Below are 18,045 nucleotides of genomic sequence, written 5' to 3' on the forward strand. Positions count from 1 at the left end.
GCCCCATTGGAGGTCCTCTGGATAACAGGAAGACCTGATGTGGCAGAGCACTTGCCCAGAGTGCCACGCCACCTAGTGGCTGGTATGTGGAACCATGCCAAGCTTTTCTGCCACCTCGCAGCTGAGGTCAACCACCCAGCTTGCTGTAGCTTCCACTCTGCCTCCTGCCCAGTGGCAGCCTCTTCCTTGCCCCACTGTCCTGGGAGCCTAACTAGCTTGGCATCCACCCTGGCACTCCCCTCCAGGTTTATAATCAAATAGGTGACTCAGATCAGCTTTCCTAGCAGGGAGACCACGTGGCACAGAGGCAAGAGACAGGGAGAAGCTTGGGGAAAATAGCTCTTTCAATGACTACCAATTACAGTCTGATATTCTCAAGGGGTCACTTGCTCCTCAAACTAGGGAAAGGACCTTTATTACTTCCTTTCCTGATCCTTCATCACTCATTCATTTCAGTGAATGAATTCCAATACACTCATGAATTCATTGACTTATTCAATATTGAAATGTTTTCCAAATACCATGTGCTCAGGTTCAGGGATGATTACCAGAGATTGATGTGAATATTTTCTGTAAAAGGTCAGCTAGTAAATATTTTCAGTTTTTTGAGTCAATCTCTTCAGCTTTTCTAGCAAGCAAATAGTTGTCGATAACATGCAAACAAGAGGTAGGTGTGGCTGTGTTCCAGTAAACATTTTTTTTTTGTAGACATTGAACTTTGAATTTTATATAATTTTCAATGGCCATAAAGTATTCTTTTTTTAAAGGAAGGGATAGTGTCTTTTATTTTTTCCACATTTTTATTGGTGCATTATAATTGTATTGATGGGAATTGTTACATATTTGTACATGTACACAATATGATAATGTAACTTGGCCAGTATCACTCCTCAGTACTTTCCCCTCCCTCCCAATCTCCCATTTCTTGCCCATTTTGCTCTTCTGATCTCCCTTTGATTTTTTAGGAGATCCTCCCCCAATTTCTTTTCCTTTTACCTCTCTAGATTCTTCATGTAAAGAAAACACACAACCCTTCACCTTCTGAGTTTGACTTATTTTGCCTACCGTCATGGTCTCTAGTTCCATCCATTTCCCTGCAAATGCCATGATTTCATTTTTCTTTATGGATGAATAAAATTTCATTGTGTATACCACATTTTCTTTATTCATTCCTCCTTTGATGTACACCTAGCATGGTTCCATGGTTTGGCTATTGCGAATTGTGCTGCTGTCAACATGAGTATACATATATCCGTGTAGTAAGATGACTTTAATTTTTCAGGATAAATACCAAGGAATGGTATTGCTGGGTCATAAGGTGGTTCCATGCCTAGTCTTTTGTCTTATTTTTTTTTTTACTTTTTTCCAACCATTTACAAATGTAAAGACTATTGTTAGCTGACATGCTAAAGAAAACAGGCAACAGCAAATGGGCCATAGTTTGCCACTCTAAGCTGCAGCATCCTCTGCACATAAGACCAGGTGTGGGCTGCACCCAGTTTATGCCAATATAGAGTCCAGGCCTCTGGAGCCTCCCAGGGAGGAGGGAGTTGATGCCCTCAAGCCCATCACAGCTTAACCATTGCAGTCTTCCTAAACTTTATCCTCTCCATGCCACATCTGTTAATCTGGGGGCTATTAGATCTCCTTTAGGACCAGAAGCTTTCTATGACGGCAGGAATATTACTGTTGAAGCACTTGGAATCAGAAAGGACCTGGGTCCTTGACCATCTCTTAGCTGAATTGTCTCAGGTAAGTTGCATAATGTCCCTGTGCCTCAGTTCCCTCATGTGTAGCACCTCTCAGGTTGTTGAGAGGAGATATGTGTGTCCAGTGCCCAAACAAAGCCTGATGTTGAGTCAGTGGTTAGTGCTTGTGGACTTTCCTCATAGTTCCTTCTCTACTCATTCCAGAATCCAGCAGCATGGCTCTGAGCCCAAAGTGCCTACGCAGCCCTTCCTTCCTTGCTAAATCTCAATTTCCAAAATATAAGAACAAGGTCCCTGATGTTTTGCCCAGGAGTCCTCAACATCTGTACTCTAGGCTCCTGAGAGACATAGTCTTTGGATTTAGCTTAGACCATTTCCCTCTGGCTTCTTTGCCTCCAGCAAAATGATCCCTAAACCATCCCTCAAGGATACCCAGTCTTTGGAGTGTGTACACATGAAGAGCTCTTGGCTGGTTCTGTTCCAAGGATGAGTTGTGAAGGAGGAGGCTACTTGGCTGGGGATAAAGGGAAGAGGAGCCCATTTCACACACCAGGCTGTAGTCCAGGAGTGGTCAGGCTGCCCAGGTCAAGATCTTGAGCATCTCAGCCACTGCAACATATACTTTAACCCTCCAGAGCTTTCTCTACTCTCCAGATATATACTTCTCTTCTAGGCAGGTGCCCAGCTTGCAGTCCCCTTTCCTTCCCTCCAAGAGCCTGTTACCTTATCTGGTTTCATTATTTCAGAGCACTTATACCTATGTGAAGTTTTATAATTTCTTCTTAGATTTATTTTCAGTCTCGCTTCCACTAGAATTTAAGCTCCTTGAGGGCCAGGGATGTTGGCTATAATCCTTGCAACAATCCTTAATGGACAGATTCATTCATTTTCCTTCTCTCTCTCTCTCTCTCTCTCTCTCTCTCTCTCTCTCTCTCCCCTCCCCCTTTCCCTCCCTTCCTCTCTCCCTCTCTCCCTCTTTAAATCAATGTACACACCAAGGTCATCCAGTTAATGAGTGGTAGAATGAGGATTCAAGGTCAGGTTTATCTAACGATCTAAAGTTCACATTCTGTGCCTCCACACTCAAGGCAGAGTTCATTCCACCCAGAAAGATGAGAATATATAAGCTTTGAGCCACATAGTGTCCAGTAGGAGTAGTGATAGTGATGTGACAGGAGGCATTTATGGGAGACTTAGGAGTGTACTCTGACAATACCGAAGGAGGCAAAGTCAAATGGCCTGACTCTTGCTATCTTTCAGCTCGTGGACTCATTAGATAGAGACATATATTCTCCATCTCTTCACTCTAATACAGATAGTACTAAGAGATACACAGGGGTACACAGTGTTTTGGGACACTGTTTTAGTGTTTGACTAGCTGTAACAAAAAAACATAGACTAGGTGGCTTAAAAACACATGAATTTATTTTTCATAGATCTGGAGGCTAAAAGTCTAAGATCATGGCCCCAATCAATTCAATTCCTGGTGAGTGAGTGCCCTCTTCCTGGTTTGTGGATGGCCACCTTCTTGCTTTATCCTTCCAAGGTCTTCAGAGAGATCGTTTCCCTCAAGTGTCTTCTTCTTTTTAAAATATCTTTTTAGTTGTCAACAGGCCTTTATTTTTTATTTGTTTATTTGCGGTGCTGAGAATTGAACCCAGTGCCTCACACATACTAGGCAAGTGCTCTGCCCCTGAGCCACAACCCAGTCCTCAAGAGTCTTTTTATAAAGGCACTAATCACATCATGAGGACTCTACCCTCCCGACCTAATTCCCTCCCAAATGCCTTCCTAATACCATCATATTGGGATTCAACTTCAACATAAGAATTCTGAGTGGACACAATATTTAGCCCATAGCAAGCACTGACTCTGGATAGTCAGAAGCCAGAGAAGGGAAAGGGGGATAGGAAGGCAAGGGATACTGTCAGGGAAGCACTTTGGGTAGAAGGAGGGCCTATCTGAAAACTGGTAAAGGCTCCCAATGGCTAGAGTCTACAGTATACTGGAAAAGGGCAGTGAGGGAATGAAAGACAGTGAGAAAGTTGGTTGGGGCCAAATCATGGAAAGCCTAAAAGAAATTATTAGAAGACTAGGTTTCCTAGAGCCTGCCTTATGGAGAATAATACCAACAGAATACAACAGAACAACAGCTGATTGTGTATGTTAGTAACTCTATATTTTACAAAGCATTTCTGGTTCATTCATCCACTCTGAACTCTTCTTTATTTATTTACTTTTTTTTTTTTTCTTTTGCTGTACTGGGGATTGAACCCAGGGCACTTTACGGCTGAGCTACATCTCTGGCCCTTTGACTTTTTATTTTGAGACATGTCTTGCTAAGTTGCTGAGGCCGGCCTCTAATTTGCCTCCTCCTTCCTCAGCATCCAAAGCAATAGTTCCTAACATGCAAGCAAGTTCAGTAAGAGCATGAGGTCCAATTTACAAGTTGCATAGATTTGAACAAGTCATTCACATTTCCAAGGCTCACTTTCTTCATTTCTGGCAGCAGGATCCAATTCTCAGAGCTTTGGGAAAGATTTCACAAAACCAAACACATCGAACGTTGTCTTTAACTTCTGGTCCACAATTTTTTCTCGGCAAAATTCCTGTCCGGCCTAATTTAAGGGGGCTGTGGATGCGACTGTGTAAGGCAAAAACCTAAGGCAAGAATCTGATGAACCAAACCGGTGAGCAGATTGTTCCCCGTTTGGCCGATAGGGCTAAAGAAGTTAGTATTTCTTGGTTGTCTGAGAGCCTCAGAGAAAGGGCTTTGGATACTCTGTAACAGCATCTTTTAATACTGGCCACAGTGTTTTATTTATTTGGGACAGAGAGAGAGAGAGACACCGGGAAAGCCAACAATCGCACTCACAAATCTAAGGAGCTCGCGGCGCAAGCGCGCTAGCTGACCGGAGCCGAAGGGCCGCACCTTCTCTTGTCCCGCCCCCACCCCTCAAAGGCACCAATCAGCGAGCGAGCCGCTGCGTGACGCTATCTTCCCGCGGCAAAGCGAGCTGCGGCGGCGCTTCCGGCTGACCGAGCCGAGGTACCGAGGTTATGGGCAGTCAGGAGGTGCTAGGCCAGGCGGCCCGACTGGCTTCCTCCGGTCTCCTCCTGCAGGTATTCTCTGTCGGGCTGGTCCCAGCCCGTGCCAGCCAGCATTCGTGGGCAGACGGCCCTGGGGCAGACCCAGCCTCGAGGTGGAGCCCGCTTTGGAGTGGGTCAGCTGGAGACAGGTTGCGGTGAGGTGGCATCTGGACAGGAGTTGGGAGCCCGCGTTAAGAATCTTGACAGAGCAGTTGCAAACAAACCATTGTATTTCCCATTTGGTAGTAGGAGAAAATTTAATCAAGTGCTGAGAGTGAGACATTTCATACTGGAGAAACCTATTTTTAAGACAAGGGATTCATTTCCTCTGTATCTCATCCCTGACCTTCAAACACTTTCTTCTAGCTTTCTGACTCTCACTGAATTTAGACTGTATGGTATAGCCAAGAACAAGGATGTGGGTTCAGGCAGGCCTAGAATGGGACATGTACATGCTGTGTAACCCAGGACAAGTGACTTCATCCTGAGCCTCAATTCCTCATGGATAGAATGGGGACGATAATAATAGCTAGCTCATAAGGTAGTTTCAAGGGTCGATTGGGATCATTTAATAAATGCATTTAACACAGTATCTGTGTCTTAGAGCCGTGCACCTAATAAATATTGGCTGCATCTTTCTTCTGTGTGACTTTGGACAAGTCACTCCCCCTTCTTGGCTCTAATTTTTCTCATTTGCCAGGTTTGATACATGTCAGTCATCCAAGTGGTGTCTAAATATTCTTTCAATCCTAGGAACTAGTTATTCTAAGTGATTTAATTAATTCCTCTGTCTCACTTAACCATACTTCACCCAAGTCCTGAATCCACCCTCTCCATTATCTTAAAGAGGCAAATGGAGGTTAGGAGAAAGAACCAGGCTGACTTGGGCTCTATTTTGGGTCTTGTCAGTTCTTAGATGCCTGCACTTGAGAAAATTGCCTGACATTCTCTTGAGTATAGATTTGCTCCCCCCACTCCCCACCCCCACCCCCATCTTTTTTTAAATGAACTTGGGACTGAGCTACTTAGGCCTCACTAGCAGCGTTGAAATCATATGCAACTATTCTTTTTGCAGTGCTAGGGATTGAACCCAGGGTCTTGTACATGCTAAGCAAGCACTATACCACTGAGCTGTACCTCCAGCTCCAGTTTTCTCATTTTAAATGAGAACAGTAATGTAACTTCACAGGTTCATTAAGAAGATTAGATGAAATCATGCCTGCTAAGTGCTAAGCACATTACAAGTACTTAATAAATGTTAGCTACTTTTATTGGGGTAATGTGTTTTAAATGGTCAGTGTAGGATTGAGATAAGAGAATTTCCATGAAGCATGTAGAAGAGTGCTTTGCACATGATCTATGCTTAATGTTAGCTTCTCTTCACCTCCCTGTTTACCTAGTTGTTTGTTTTTCTATTTCACAGTAAAAATAACTGAGTTCAGCACTTCTAAGACAATATTGATTTTTACACCTTTGATTAAGCTTTACTACCCATGTTGGATTTATAAGAAGAAAACAAGTTATAACAGGAAATTCTCCTATACTAGGAGTTAGGTGGCCTGCCTTTAGGGTGTGGCTGGTCCATTTACCTGCTGTGTGGCATGGGGCAAATCACTTCACTTTGAGTCTTACTTGCTTTTGTGCATTTACCTGGTTGTTTTAACAGGTCAAATAATTAGCAGATGTGAAAGAGCTTTTTTTTGTGCAGTGCTGGGGATTGAACCCAGGGCATCTCACATGGCAGTTGCTGTATCACTGAGCCACACCCCATTCCCAAAGAGTGTTTTTTAAAACTGTAATTTCCTTTATGCAAATAAATGGAGACGGTTGTTAGTAAGGGCCACTGTACGGGGCATGTAGTGGGTAGCATGAGTGACCTCAGTGTCATTTGCTTAAGTCTTGATCCAAACCAATTAGGAGATATGGATATGAACTGAAATCTTAAGTTTCTTGGATAATAACTTTGAAGTTAATATGTGTTTATATGGTTTTTTTAAAAAATAGTCATAATTTTAAGTTTTTTTAAATTTGTTTTTGTTTTTAGATACTAGGGTTTGAACTCAGGGCCTCACACCTGCTAAGCTAGTCCTGTACCAATGAACTACATTCCCAGCCTTTTTTAGGTTTCTTGAGTATTTTAATTGGGTCTTATATCCTTTTTCAAATTAGAGTGCAGACACATCAGGTAGCTTTGCAATTACATTTTATTATGCAAGTATTTGAGAGCTTATTCTCTCTTAACTCTGATCCTGACATTCATTAATGCCTTTCATTTGTATGTTTTTCAAAAATGCTTTCACCCCTATAATCTCATTTGATCCTTGCAATCAACCCTTAAAGATACATAGTCTCATTTGACAGAGGAGAAAATGGAGGCTTTTAAAAATTAGAAGTTGATGGCTTTAAGAGCCAAATGGTAAGTTGAGACTCTTGACTGAGTACTTTTTCTAGTAAGGGATCTGTGATTGGTTCCAAATCTCTCACATTAAGTATAGAATTTGGTGTGTATGTATATACCTGCATGTTTCTAAGAAAAGGCTAGAGAACTTTTCATCAAACTCTCAAAAGGTCACCTTTGACTCCATAAAGGTTAAGATGTTAATCTTGACATTGGAAACCTTTGCATTGTGTTAACACTTTGGGGACACTGTTACTGGCCTAGAGGTTTTCAGACTATATAGTATTTTGGCTTCCTTTGATTAAATCTTCCAAATTGCAGCTGTTCACAGATAATCTTAAGAATGCGTAATAGAGAAGTGATTTGTCATTTGCTGCTGCTATGTGGGGTGGGGTAGGTGCATGGGGAGGCGGGGTGGCATCACTTAGTGAGTACAGCTTGCATCCTATCCAGCATCTCCATTTGGCAGCCCCACTGAATGGCAGCCTCATTCTCTGTGCCTCATGGGAAGAATTCTTTGTTTACATGGTTTTCTTGAATTGATAGATCTGAAAGTCTCAGGATATGTGCCAAATGACAGTAGCTGGATTCTGCATTCCCACCCCCATTTTATATTATTATTGCAGTTATTTTTTATTTTTATTTTTTGATACTGGGAACTGAATTAGGGCTTCGAGCTTGCTAGGCAACTGCTCCACTGCTGAGTTACATCCCTAGATCTTATTTATTTATTTATTTGAGACAGAGTCTTACTAAACTGTACAGTCTGGCCTCAAACTTATGGTCCTCCTGCCACAGCCTCTTGAGTAGTTGGGATTGAAGGTATAACAACTGCACCCAGCTGCAGTTGTTATTTAAAAGATATGTTGGCTCAGGGTTAAGGCTGTGTGGCTCAGTGGTAGAGTGCTTGCCTAGCATGTGTGAGGCACTGGGTTAGATTTTCAGCCCCACATATTAAAAAATGAATAAAATAAAGGATCATACATCTAAAAAATTAAAAAAAAAGATACGTTGGTTCAGTTGGTAGAGGGCTTGCCTAGCATGTGTGAAGCACTGGGTTCGATCCTCAGCACCACATAAAAATAAAATAAAGGTATTGTGTCCATCTACTAGAAGAAATATTTTTAATAAATAAATAAATAAAAGATATTTATTTTAATATCAATTTCTTTTCTGGAAAGGGTCAAATATTTAGTAAAGAAATAAAAGTGTGTAGTGGCCAGGCATGGTGATAAATGCCTATAATCCCAGCACTCCAGAAGTGAGTTAGGAGGATTATAAGTTCAAGGCCAGCCCTGGCAACTTAGATTGAATCTCAAAATAGAAAATATAAAAAGGCTGAGAATGAAACTCTTGTAGAGCACCTCGGTTCAGTCCCAATACTGCAAAATAAAAAATAGAAAAGAAGGAAAAAAATAACAGCATCTTGAGAAAAGCAAATTTCGAAGAAATTAACTGACGTTATTAGAATCTCTAGATATTACCAGGCAAAGAAGAAATCGAAATTAGACCTCATAATTCCTAGTGAGTGTGGTATACTCTCAGACTTTCAGTTGCTGAGTGTGTGCTATTTCTGAACAGTCTAGAGGGCCTGGGCTGAGGCCCAGTGAGAATCACTAACTACAATTCTTTTTGCCTCCTAGAGTGTTTGACTTTGAACCTAAAAAAATTTACTGAATCTATTGAGGACACCCTCTTTTCATCAGTAAATTAAGGAGACTCCCAAGTGCTTTCCTGGCTGCTGCTGCTGCTGCTGTTTTGTTTTGGGTAGTGGGTACTGAACCCAACAAGGATGCTTTACCATTAAGCTACATCCCTAGTCCTATTTATTTCTTTGCCAGTTACAGGGGATTGAACTCAGGGGCACTTTTTTGTATTTTATTTAGAGATAAGGTCTTACTGAGTTGCTTAATGCCTCACTTTTGCTAAGGCTGGCTTTGAACTTGTGATCCTCTTGCTTCAGCCTCTCGAGCCACAGAGATTACAGGCATGCACCACTGCGCCCAGCAACTTTTTATTTTTAAAATATATCTTTATTTTATTTTTAGTTGCCGATGGGCCTTTATTTTATTTATTTATTTACATGTAAGTGCTTAGAATTGAACCCAGTGCCTCACACATAGTAGGCAAGTGCTCTACCACTGAGCCACAACCCCAGCACTCCTTTTTACTTTTTGAGACAGGGTCTTGCAAAGTAGCTGAGGCTGAGTCAAACTAGCCATCCTCCTCTGCTTCAGCCTCCTTAGTCATTGGGAATACAATTGTGTGCCACAGTGCCTGGTTTTCCTGGATTCTTTGACTATTGCACAGGATGTTGAGAGACTCCAAAGAATGAAATTTCAGAAGAAAGGCAGACAGACTGAGCTGTTTAAAGGAGAGTCTATGGCAAAGCTGTGGTGTGTCATTACATAACATTGGGAAAAACAACCATGTTGTCCTCATTTTGGCAAAGTAAACATTCCTAACATAGTTTATTCTGTCTTTTTCCTCTTTTTCTACAGGTGTTGTTTCGAGTGATTACCTTTGTCTTGAATGCATTTATTCTTCGCTTCCTGTCAAAGGAAATTGTTGGCGTAGTGAATGTAAGGTGAGAGGGAATGCACTCTGCACTGTCCACAGCTCACATCCCTAGTCAAATATATTTCAAGCTGTACCTGTGTATGGTTTAAATTTTAGAAACATAGATCTTTATCAGAAGCACAGCATTTTAGCAGTGGGCTGAGGAGGAGGTGCAGGGGTGGGGAATGACAGGGCAATGCTTACTTTTAATGGACCCATGGAGTGTTTTCCATTAGCAGCCTCCAAATGCACATTTCTCTGCCAGCTGTTCTGGTTTCCCTGCTCTTAGAACCCAGGAGAAGAGTGGGAGTAATTTGTTACAGACCTTGTCTCAGGTGCAATCCAGTGTTCTTCTCCTGCTGACAGCAAAGGGGGCAGGAATTCTCCAGTTCTGAGGATGTGCGTGATAATGGCAGGGCTGGAGCCACCAACTTCCTTCCCTCCTTAGTGATTTTATAATTGGGATATGGTAACTGGGGGGAGTCTGGGTCCTCATCATTAGGTTTTTAGAGACTCTGGGAAAACTGACTTACTTTGTCTTTTAGACTCAGCTTGTTTCTTCTACTCTCCTCTTTTCTGTTCAAGGACACCCACACATGTTTTATATTCACAAATGACACAAAAATATATTGAAATGATGTGAGGGCTCAGAATAGCTCAGCTTCTCAGGTGTTTCTTCATGTCCTGATAAACAAGACAGTGTGTTCTCGACAGCATTTCATGTCTGGTACTTACTATACACATGGTCTTGGTTCTGTTCTTAGAGTCAAGTGGCAATTCTCAATTTTTGATTGGCATAGGAATCATCTGGGAGCTTTCTACAAAGTAGGGCTGAGGAAGGGTGCTGGAATCTGTATTTTTACAAGTTGTCAGGTGCTTGTGAGGCAGAGACTATATTTTAAGAAATACTGTTTTGGGGCTGGGGTTGTGACTCAACAGTAGAGTGCTCGCCTGTTACATGCAAGGCCCTGGGTTCGATCCTCAGCACCACATGAAAATAAAGGTATAAACAAAAATACTTTAGTTAAAAAAAAAAAAAGAAATATTGTTTTAAAGGCAGGAAAGAGGAGGGCCAAATGTTAGGTGCTCAGGATTTTTTCCCCATGCATCCTCCCCCATGCATCCTTCCCCAGATTGGCAGGTGCCTGCCTTGACAGCCCTTGTCTGGCCTGTCTCTCTGCTTTCAGCTGCTCTTTGCTAAAGTGCAAGAAGGTTTACCCAGCTGCTGCTCACCTGCAAGGTACCCGAACAAGACCGACTGAGCTGGGTTTCAGTGGCTTCTTCTTTTTTTTTTTTCTCTTTTAAATATTTTTTAGTTGTAGATGGACACGATACCTTTATTTATTTATCTTTATGTGGTGCTGAGGATCAAACCAGTGCCTCACCCGTGCTCTACCGCTGAGCCCCAACCCCAACCCCATGCAATGGCCTCTTAATGGTTGTAAGCCTTACAGCCTGTCTTGAGATTCCTTTGGCCACTACCTCACAGAGCAGAGCCTTGCTTTCCTCTTGCAGGGGCTATCAGGTCACCAAGAGGTTACTTTACTGTGTGGGGTCAAAGACTTATCCTTTTCTTTTTATGGTCAGGACTGTACCTCTGTCCATGGCCACAAAACCTGCAGCTCTTGGGGCTACCGCAACAGTTTCTATCCCAGACTGTAGGCACACACATTCAGGTGTGCCTTATTGGTTCCCAATTCTTATTCAAGTGGATCGGAGTGGTGTGGAAGGGTGGGGTGGGGGTCCTGTAAGAGCTCACTGCCCTCCACCTTACTACCATGGTTTGTGACCAAGATCTTTTCTCCTACCTGTTGCTGAAGAAATCGCAGAAGTTCTGTCTGTGAAAAAAAGTGGAGGCCTTATTGCTTTCTCTTTTTCTTTACAGATTAACATTGCTTTACTCTACTACTACCTTCTTGGCCAGAGAGGCCTTCCGCAGAGCTTGTCTAAGTGGAAGTACCCAAAGGGATTGGAGCCAGACCCTCAACCTCCTGTGGCTAACGTAAGTTGTGTTTTGCCAGGAGATAAGTTTCAGGAAGGCAAGTGTAGTGAGTGTTGTACTTGAAGTTGGGGGTGTAGTGGTGCATAGTTGTATTCCCAGTGGTTGGGGAGGCTGAGGCAGGAGGATTGCAAGTTCAAGGTCAGCCTCAATAATTTAGCAAAGTCTTAAGCAACTTAGTGAGACCTTGTCTCAAAATAAAAAATAAAAAGTGCTGGGGGATGTGGCTCAGTGGTTAAGCACCTCACTCCTCAGTACAAAAAAAAAAAAAAAAGTATGTAAAACAGCAATACTTGCCTGAAGCAGGTTGGGTTTTACAGTAGGGTTTGAGGGACTAGATATGAGACAGAAAGGGGAGAGTGTCTGTTTTGGAGTTGATTCTTCTACCATGCGGCCTGCGCAATGGTTTCATTAATGAGGTTCTAGGCATAAAGTTAGTTAGAATAGATTGAAATAAAACACACAGACTCAGTTACCTTATTTCTATTGCTAGGTCCGAGACAGCTCACCTCTCTGGTTCCCTTCTCTAACCGCCCAGCAGGGCAGCGAGGATTATTCAGGGCTAGCAGGAGAGAGAGAGAGTGAACACGCCGGGGAGTAGCCTTTTATTGGGGAACAAGAGATTCAGGGGAGAATTCCATCCAATGAAGGTTGGGGGGGGACTGCACTCCAAGGTCAGGGTCAGTGATTGGGTCCCCGGGGTCAGTGGTCAGGCACACCCCCACACGGATGGGCTCTCTCATCAGGAAAGGGCCCGGAAAGCTTCAACATAGCCAAAGCGCCTTAGACACTTAACGAGAGTCACCCAATCACGTGTCAGAAATGGCTTCCCACAGATTCTTGCTTTGTTTTCTCTTTGGTTGTCCAGGAGCCAGGAGGAGGTTCTGGTGGGGGTTCCTGGTCAAGATTTTTAGCCCTGATATTATTAACTTTGGAGATTGTTTCTGTTGTTTCTTATCATTACTCTGGACTCCACTTAGCCTGTGACATCTTTTGCCCTATAGTATCTTTTGAGCTCTTAACACTCACTTAGTCTTACTATTTTTTTTTGAAAGCCTTTTTAAGGAATTTTTTCTATCTTTCTGCAATTTTGTTCTATGATTTTAGTTCTGAGTCTTTTAAAAATATTCTCAAAGACCAAGTACATCAGCTAAAAAGTGTAATGGCATTTCTGCAGCTAGATCCCCTCAGGGAAGACTGGTGGTTGTGGTTGTTTCCTAATGCTGCCCTTGCATAATTTCTTATTGCCTCACTGAAATTAATGACTATCATAAGGGTTGATAGGCCTTTATTTTATTAGAGGAATGGCTGTCAATTTCTAGTCATATTTAAGAGCTCTGTGATACACATATGAAAGGATACTGTGCAGTGGACTTTGGGTTATTTGGGGCTCAAGAACTGGTTGTATACTCCAGTCATTCCAAGCATGGACAGCAAGCATCTTCTTTCTGGCAATTTTGCTTACCAAGTTCGTGTAATCCAGTGGATAAGAGTAGGCTTTGGAGTTAGGTCAATATTGAGTCCTGCTTTTGCTCTTGACTATTTATTCATGACCTTGGCCAAATTATTCATGACCCAGAGCTTGTCAGTTCCAGTTTCCTCATCTTCTAAATGGGGGTAATGACAGAGCATCATTGTGAGGTGTCAGTGAAATGAAGGGTTTGCATCATAGTGCCTACGTTCCTTACTAACAGATATTTATTGTGATGGCTCTTTTTATTATGACTGCTTTTTTCTGTTCAATGTTATTATTTTAATATATATTTATATTTATTTTAAATGTGAATGTATCAAAATATGGTTTCTTTTCTTGCTCTTCTAGAGTCCCCCTGGGTGTGTTTTGGTCCTTATTCCTGGGTTGGGTCTGGTTGCAGTTGCTTGAAGTACCTGATCCTGATGTGGTCCCCTACTATGGAACTGGAGTGGTACTATTTGGTCTCTCAGCAGTGGTAGAACTTCTTGGAGAGCCCTTCTGGGTTTTGGCACAAGCACATATGTTTGTCAAACTTAAGGTCAGTATGCCTTCTGCCAATGGGAAATGTGAAGAATAAGGGAAAGCATGGTTTATTAAAAAAAGTTTTTTTTTTTTTTTTTTTTTTTAATAGAAACCAGACATGGCTCATGCCTCTAATCTCAGCAACTCAGAAAACTGAGGCAGGACATTGCAAATTCTAGGCAGCCTTAGCGATTTAGTAAGACCTCAGCAACTTAAGGAGACCCTGTGTCAAAAAATAAAAAGGACTGGAGCTGGGTGTGGTGACACATGCCCATAATCCCAGCGGCTTGCGAGGCTGAGTCAGGAAGATTGAGAGTTCAAAGCCAGCCTCAGCAACTTAGTGAGGTGCTAAGCAATTCAGCGAGACCCTGTCTTGAGGTAAAATACAAAAAAGGGCTGGTATGTGGCTTAGTAGTAAAGTATCCCTGGATTCAATCCTCTCAGTACAGGGGAAAAAATGCTTTTATAGGAGAGAATAATTTTCCCAGACTTGGATAGAAAAAACTATTTGCAAAAATGTAATGTGATCAGTTAATTCATTTACTTGAAACTTGTCAGATTGTCTGGGCTAAAGGTTACTTTTGCTATATGATAAATGAAAAACAAATTTGCTAATAAAGAAGTTATTAGTTCAGTCAGAATTTAGGACTCTAAAACATTTCAGATTTTTCTAGTGATTCTATTAGTTGTATACTACTATTGACTTTTCATCTTCTAAAATATATCATTTGGGCTGAGGTTGTGGCTCAGTGACAGATCCATATGTGTGACACTGGGTTCAGTCCTCAGCACCACATAAAAATAAATAAACAACAACAACAAAAATATATATAATTTAATATATCCAAAATGTATATATACTGGGAGTGGTGGCTCATGCCTATAATACCAGCAACTTGGTGTGTTGAGTTAGGAGGATTACTAGTTTGAGGTCAGCCTTGGCAACTTAGTGAGATTCTGTCTCAAAAAAACAAAAATAAGGGGCTGGAGTTGTGGCTCGGTGGTAGAGCACTTGCCTCGCATGTGTGAGGCCATGAGTTGGATCCTCAGCACCACATAAAACAAACAAATAAATAAATAAAGGTATTATGTCCATCTACAACTAAAAATATTTTTTAAAATAAAATAAAATAAAAAGGATGGGAATAAACAGGATAGCATCAAATTAAAAAGCTTCAGCACAGCAAAGGAAATAAGAATGTAAAGAGAGAAACTACAGAATGGGAGAAAATTTTTGCTTGTTACTTTTCTGACAGGATTAATATCCAGAATATATAAAGAACTCAAAAAACAATACCAAAACGCAAATAGCCTATTTAGTAAATGGGCAAATGGAATTAATGGACACTTCTCAAAAGAAATGGCTAACAAATATATGGAAAAAATGTTCAACACCTTTAGCAATTAAGGAAATGCATATCAAAACTACACTAAAATTTTATCTCATTCCAGTCAGAGTGGCAGCCATTAAGAATGAAATTGTCAGGTTCAGGGGCGCACACCCGTAATCTCAGTGGCTTGAGAGGCTGAGGTAGGAGGATCACAAGTTCAAAGCCAGTCTCAGCAAAAAGCAAAGCACTAAGCAACTCAGTGAGACCCTGTCTCTAAAAAAATTACAAAACAGGGCTTGGGATGTGGCTCAGTGGTCGAGTGCCCCTGAATTCAATTCCTAGTATTCCACCCCCCAACACACAAAAAGAATAAAATAATAATAAATGTGGAAGAGGATATAGATAAAAAGGAATACTTTTATTTTTTAATTTTTATTTTTTGGGGTACCAGGGATTTAACTCAGGGTCACTCAGCCACTGAGCCATATCCCCAGCCCTTTTTTATATTTTATTTAGAGACAGGGTCTCACTGAGTTTTTTTTTGTTTGTTTGTTTTTTTTAATATTTATTATTTTTAGGGGTAGGTAGACACAACACAATGCCTTTATTTTTATGTGGTTCTGAGGATCAAACCCGGGTCCCACCCATGCTACGCCAGCACTCTACCACTGAGCCACAATCCCAGCCCTTAATTGAAGCTTTTTAATTTGATGCCATTCTGTTTACTGGCTTTGAACTTGTGATTCTCCTGTCTCAGCCTCCCGGGCTACTGGGATAACTAGTGTGCCATGGTGCCCAGCAGGAATACTTTTACACTGTTGGTGGAATTGTAAATTGGTACAATCATTATGGAAATCAGTATTGCTGTTTCTCAAAAGGTTAGGAATGGAACCACCTATGATCCAGCTATACCACTTCTCAGAATGTATCCTGAAGAATTAAAGTCAGCATGCTATAGCAATACCTACATACCCATGTTTATAATGGCACAGTTCACAATAGACAAATTATGGAACTAGCCTCATTGTCTATCAATAGATGAATGGGTAAAGAAAATGTGATATGTAAACAATGGAATTTTATTCAGCCAGAAAGAAGAATGGATTATGTCATTTGCAGGAAAATGAATGAACTTGAGAACATTGTTTTAAGTGAAATAAGCCAAACTCAGAAAGTCAAGGACTGTATGTTTTCTCTCCTATGTGAAAGCTAGAAAGAAAAAAGGAAAAGAAAGTTGTATTTATGGGTGTCAGGAGGAGGGAAGAAGAAAGGGGAAGGGGAAATACTGGGGAATGATGTTGATAAAATTATATTGTCGTGTCTGTGTATATAAGAATGTGTAACAACAGAAACCACCATATGTATTATTATAATACACCAATAAAAAATATGGAAAAAGAAAAAGGATGAGGATGTAGCTCAGTGTTAGAATGTCTCTAGGTTTAATCCTCAGTACAGAAAAAAAAAAAGTATAAATTTTACAGCATAACATGCAGATGGGCACAGTGGCACATGTCTGTAATCCCAGAGACTCAGGAGGCTGAGTCAGAAGGATCAAAAACTTGATTTTGCAAGGCCCTAAGCAACTTATTGAGACTTTGTCTTAAAAAATAGAAAGTGCTAGGGGTGTGCTCAGTGATAAAGCACCTCTGGGTTCAATCCCCAGTGCCAAAACAAAATATAACATGCTGAAGATTCTTTTTTTTTTAGTTGTAGTTGGACACAATACCTTTATTTATTTATTTTTATGTTGTGCTGAGGATTGAACTCAAGGCCTCCCACATGCTAGGCGAGTGCTCTACCACTGAGCCACAACCCCAGCTCCTGCTGAAGATTCTTGAACTTAACATCCAATCCAAGAAGTAAAATATTACCAGTGCTTATGTCCAACCATGCCCTACCCCTCCACCAGGGTAACCACTACTTTGGAGCTTCTGTTTGTCATCTCTTTGCATCTTTCCTTTTTGATCATGTCTATAAAGTGCACCTTTATCATGTGTCTGCAGGTGATTGCTGAGAGCCTGTCAGTAATCCTTAGGAGCATCCTGACAGCTTTTCTCGTACTGTGGTTGCCTCTCTGGGGATTGTACATTTTCTCTTTGGCCCAGGTAAGAGTCATGGCTATTAACTTTTTTTTAATCTAATCTGCGTTTCTCTGTTTTTTTTCTTCTTGTTTGCACTACTATATGTCTCACATTTACAGTATTCATGCATGTTAAGGAGGAATGTAAATGTCCGAAGTCTGGCCTTACCACAACTTCTCTGCTGCCATGTTCATCCTGTTCCATACACTGACACTGCTGACGTTTTTAGGGTCCTGAAGATGGCCACACTCCTTTTAGACATTCTGTAGGCAGGCCCATATCAAACTGATCTTTGATTGTCTGAAAGTCTTATGGAGGAGAAAAAAACAGTAAAGGGTGGGAATCGAATTGCATGTATTATTTTCCCTGGAATTCAATCAGTTGTTTGCAGAATAGGAGGAAACTCTATCAAGCCTGTTTTAAATTTAGATTGAAATCTCATATAGTTCAGAGAAAATGAATCAAGTCAGAGTAGGTACATTTTTCAGTTTTAGCAATTTTGACTTCATTTCCATTTCATCTTTTTCTAGTTCTAGTTCATATTTATATTTCTAATAAAAATATAACTAGAGTACAGGCCTTATTTTAAAAATGAAACCTAAGATTAAATATATACCAGAATATAGTTTATATAAAGCAATGTATAGTTTTTATTAATGTATGGAAGACAAATTAAGATTCTTAGTAATCTATGTGAAATTCTTTCCTGTGTTTTAGGCAAATTTACATATAATTTTGTGGAACACTGAAGATCTAGATTTAAAATTAGTAAAATAAGAATGTACATTGCCTATAAAAGCAGTTTGCAGTTGTATATTTTGGAGAAGTTATCTGAGGTTATTTTTTTTGCCATTTATTGGGTCTAGAACTATGTCATTT

The 18,045-nt window shown here is 41.0% G+C and overlaps 1 protein-coding gene across 3 annotated transcripts in view; it reads left to right on the plus strand.

Annotated features, from left to right (window-relative positions):
* The first annotated feature begins 4,707 nt into the window (after nt 1-4,707).
* Rft1 (RFT1 glycolipid translocator homolog) overlaps nt 4,708-18,045 on the plus strand; it is a 48,939-nt gene continuing 35,601 nt past the window's right edge. For all 3 annotated transcript variants that reach the window (XM_013362051.4, XM_040289718.2, XM_005317201.5), the window contains exons 1-5: nt 4,708-4,832; nt 9,699-9,784; nt 11,642-11,758; nt 13,578-13,767; nt 17,089-17,190. In XM_013362051.4, the coding sequence (XP_013217505.1) occupies nt 4,770-4,832; nt 9,699-9,784; nt 11,642-11,758; nt 13,578-13,767; nt 17,089-17,190 (558 nt within the window). In that variant the 5' untranslated portion in view covers nt 4,708-4,769. The remainder of the gene's footprint in view (nt 4,833-9,698; nt 9,785-11,641; nt 11,759-13,577; nt 13,768-17,088; nt 17,191-18,045) is intronic.

Source organism: Ictidomys tridecemlineatus, chromosome 2 (genome assembly GCF_052094955.1).
Source record: "Ictidomys tridecemlineatus isolate mIctTri1 chromosome 2, mIctTri1.hap1, whole genome shotgun sequence".
In the NCBI taxonomy this organism is placed as follows: Eukaryota; Metazoa; Chordata; class Mammalia; order Rodentia; family Sciuridae; genus Ictidomys; species Ictidomys tridecemlineatus.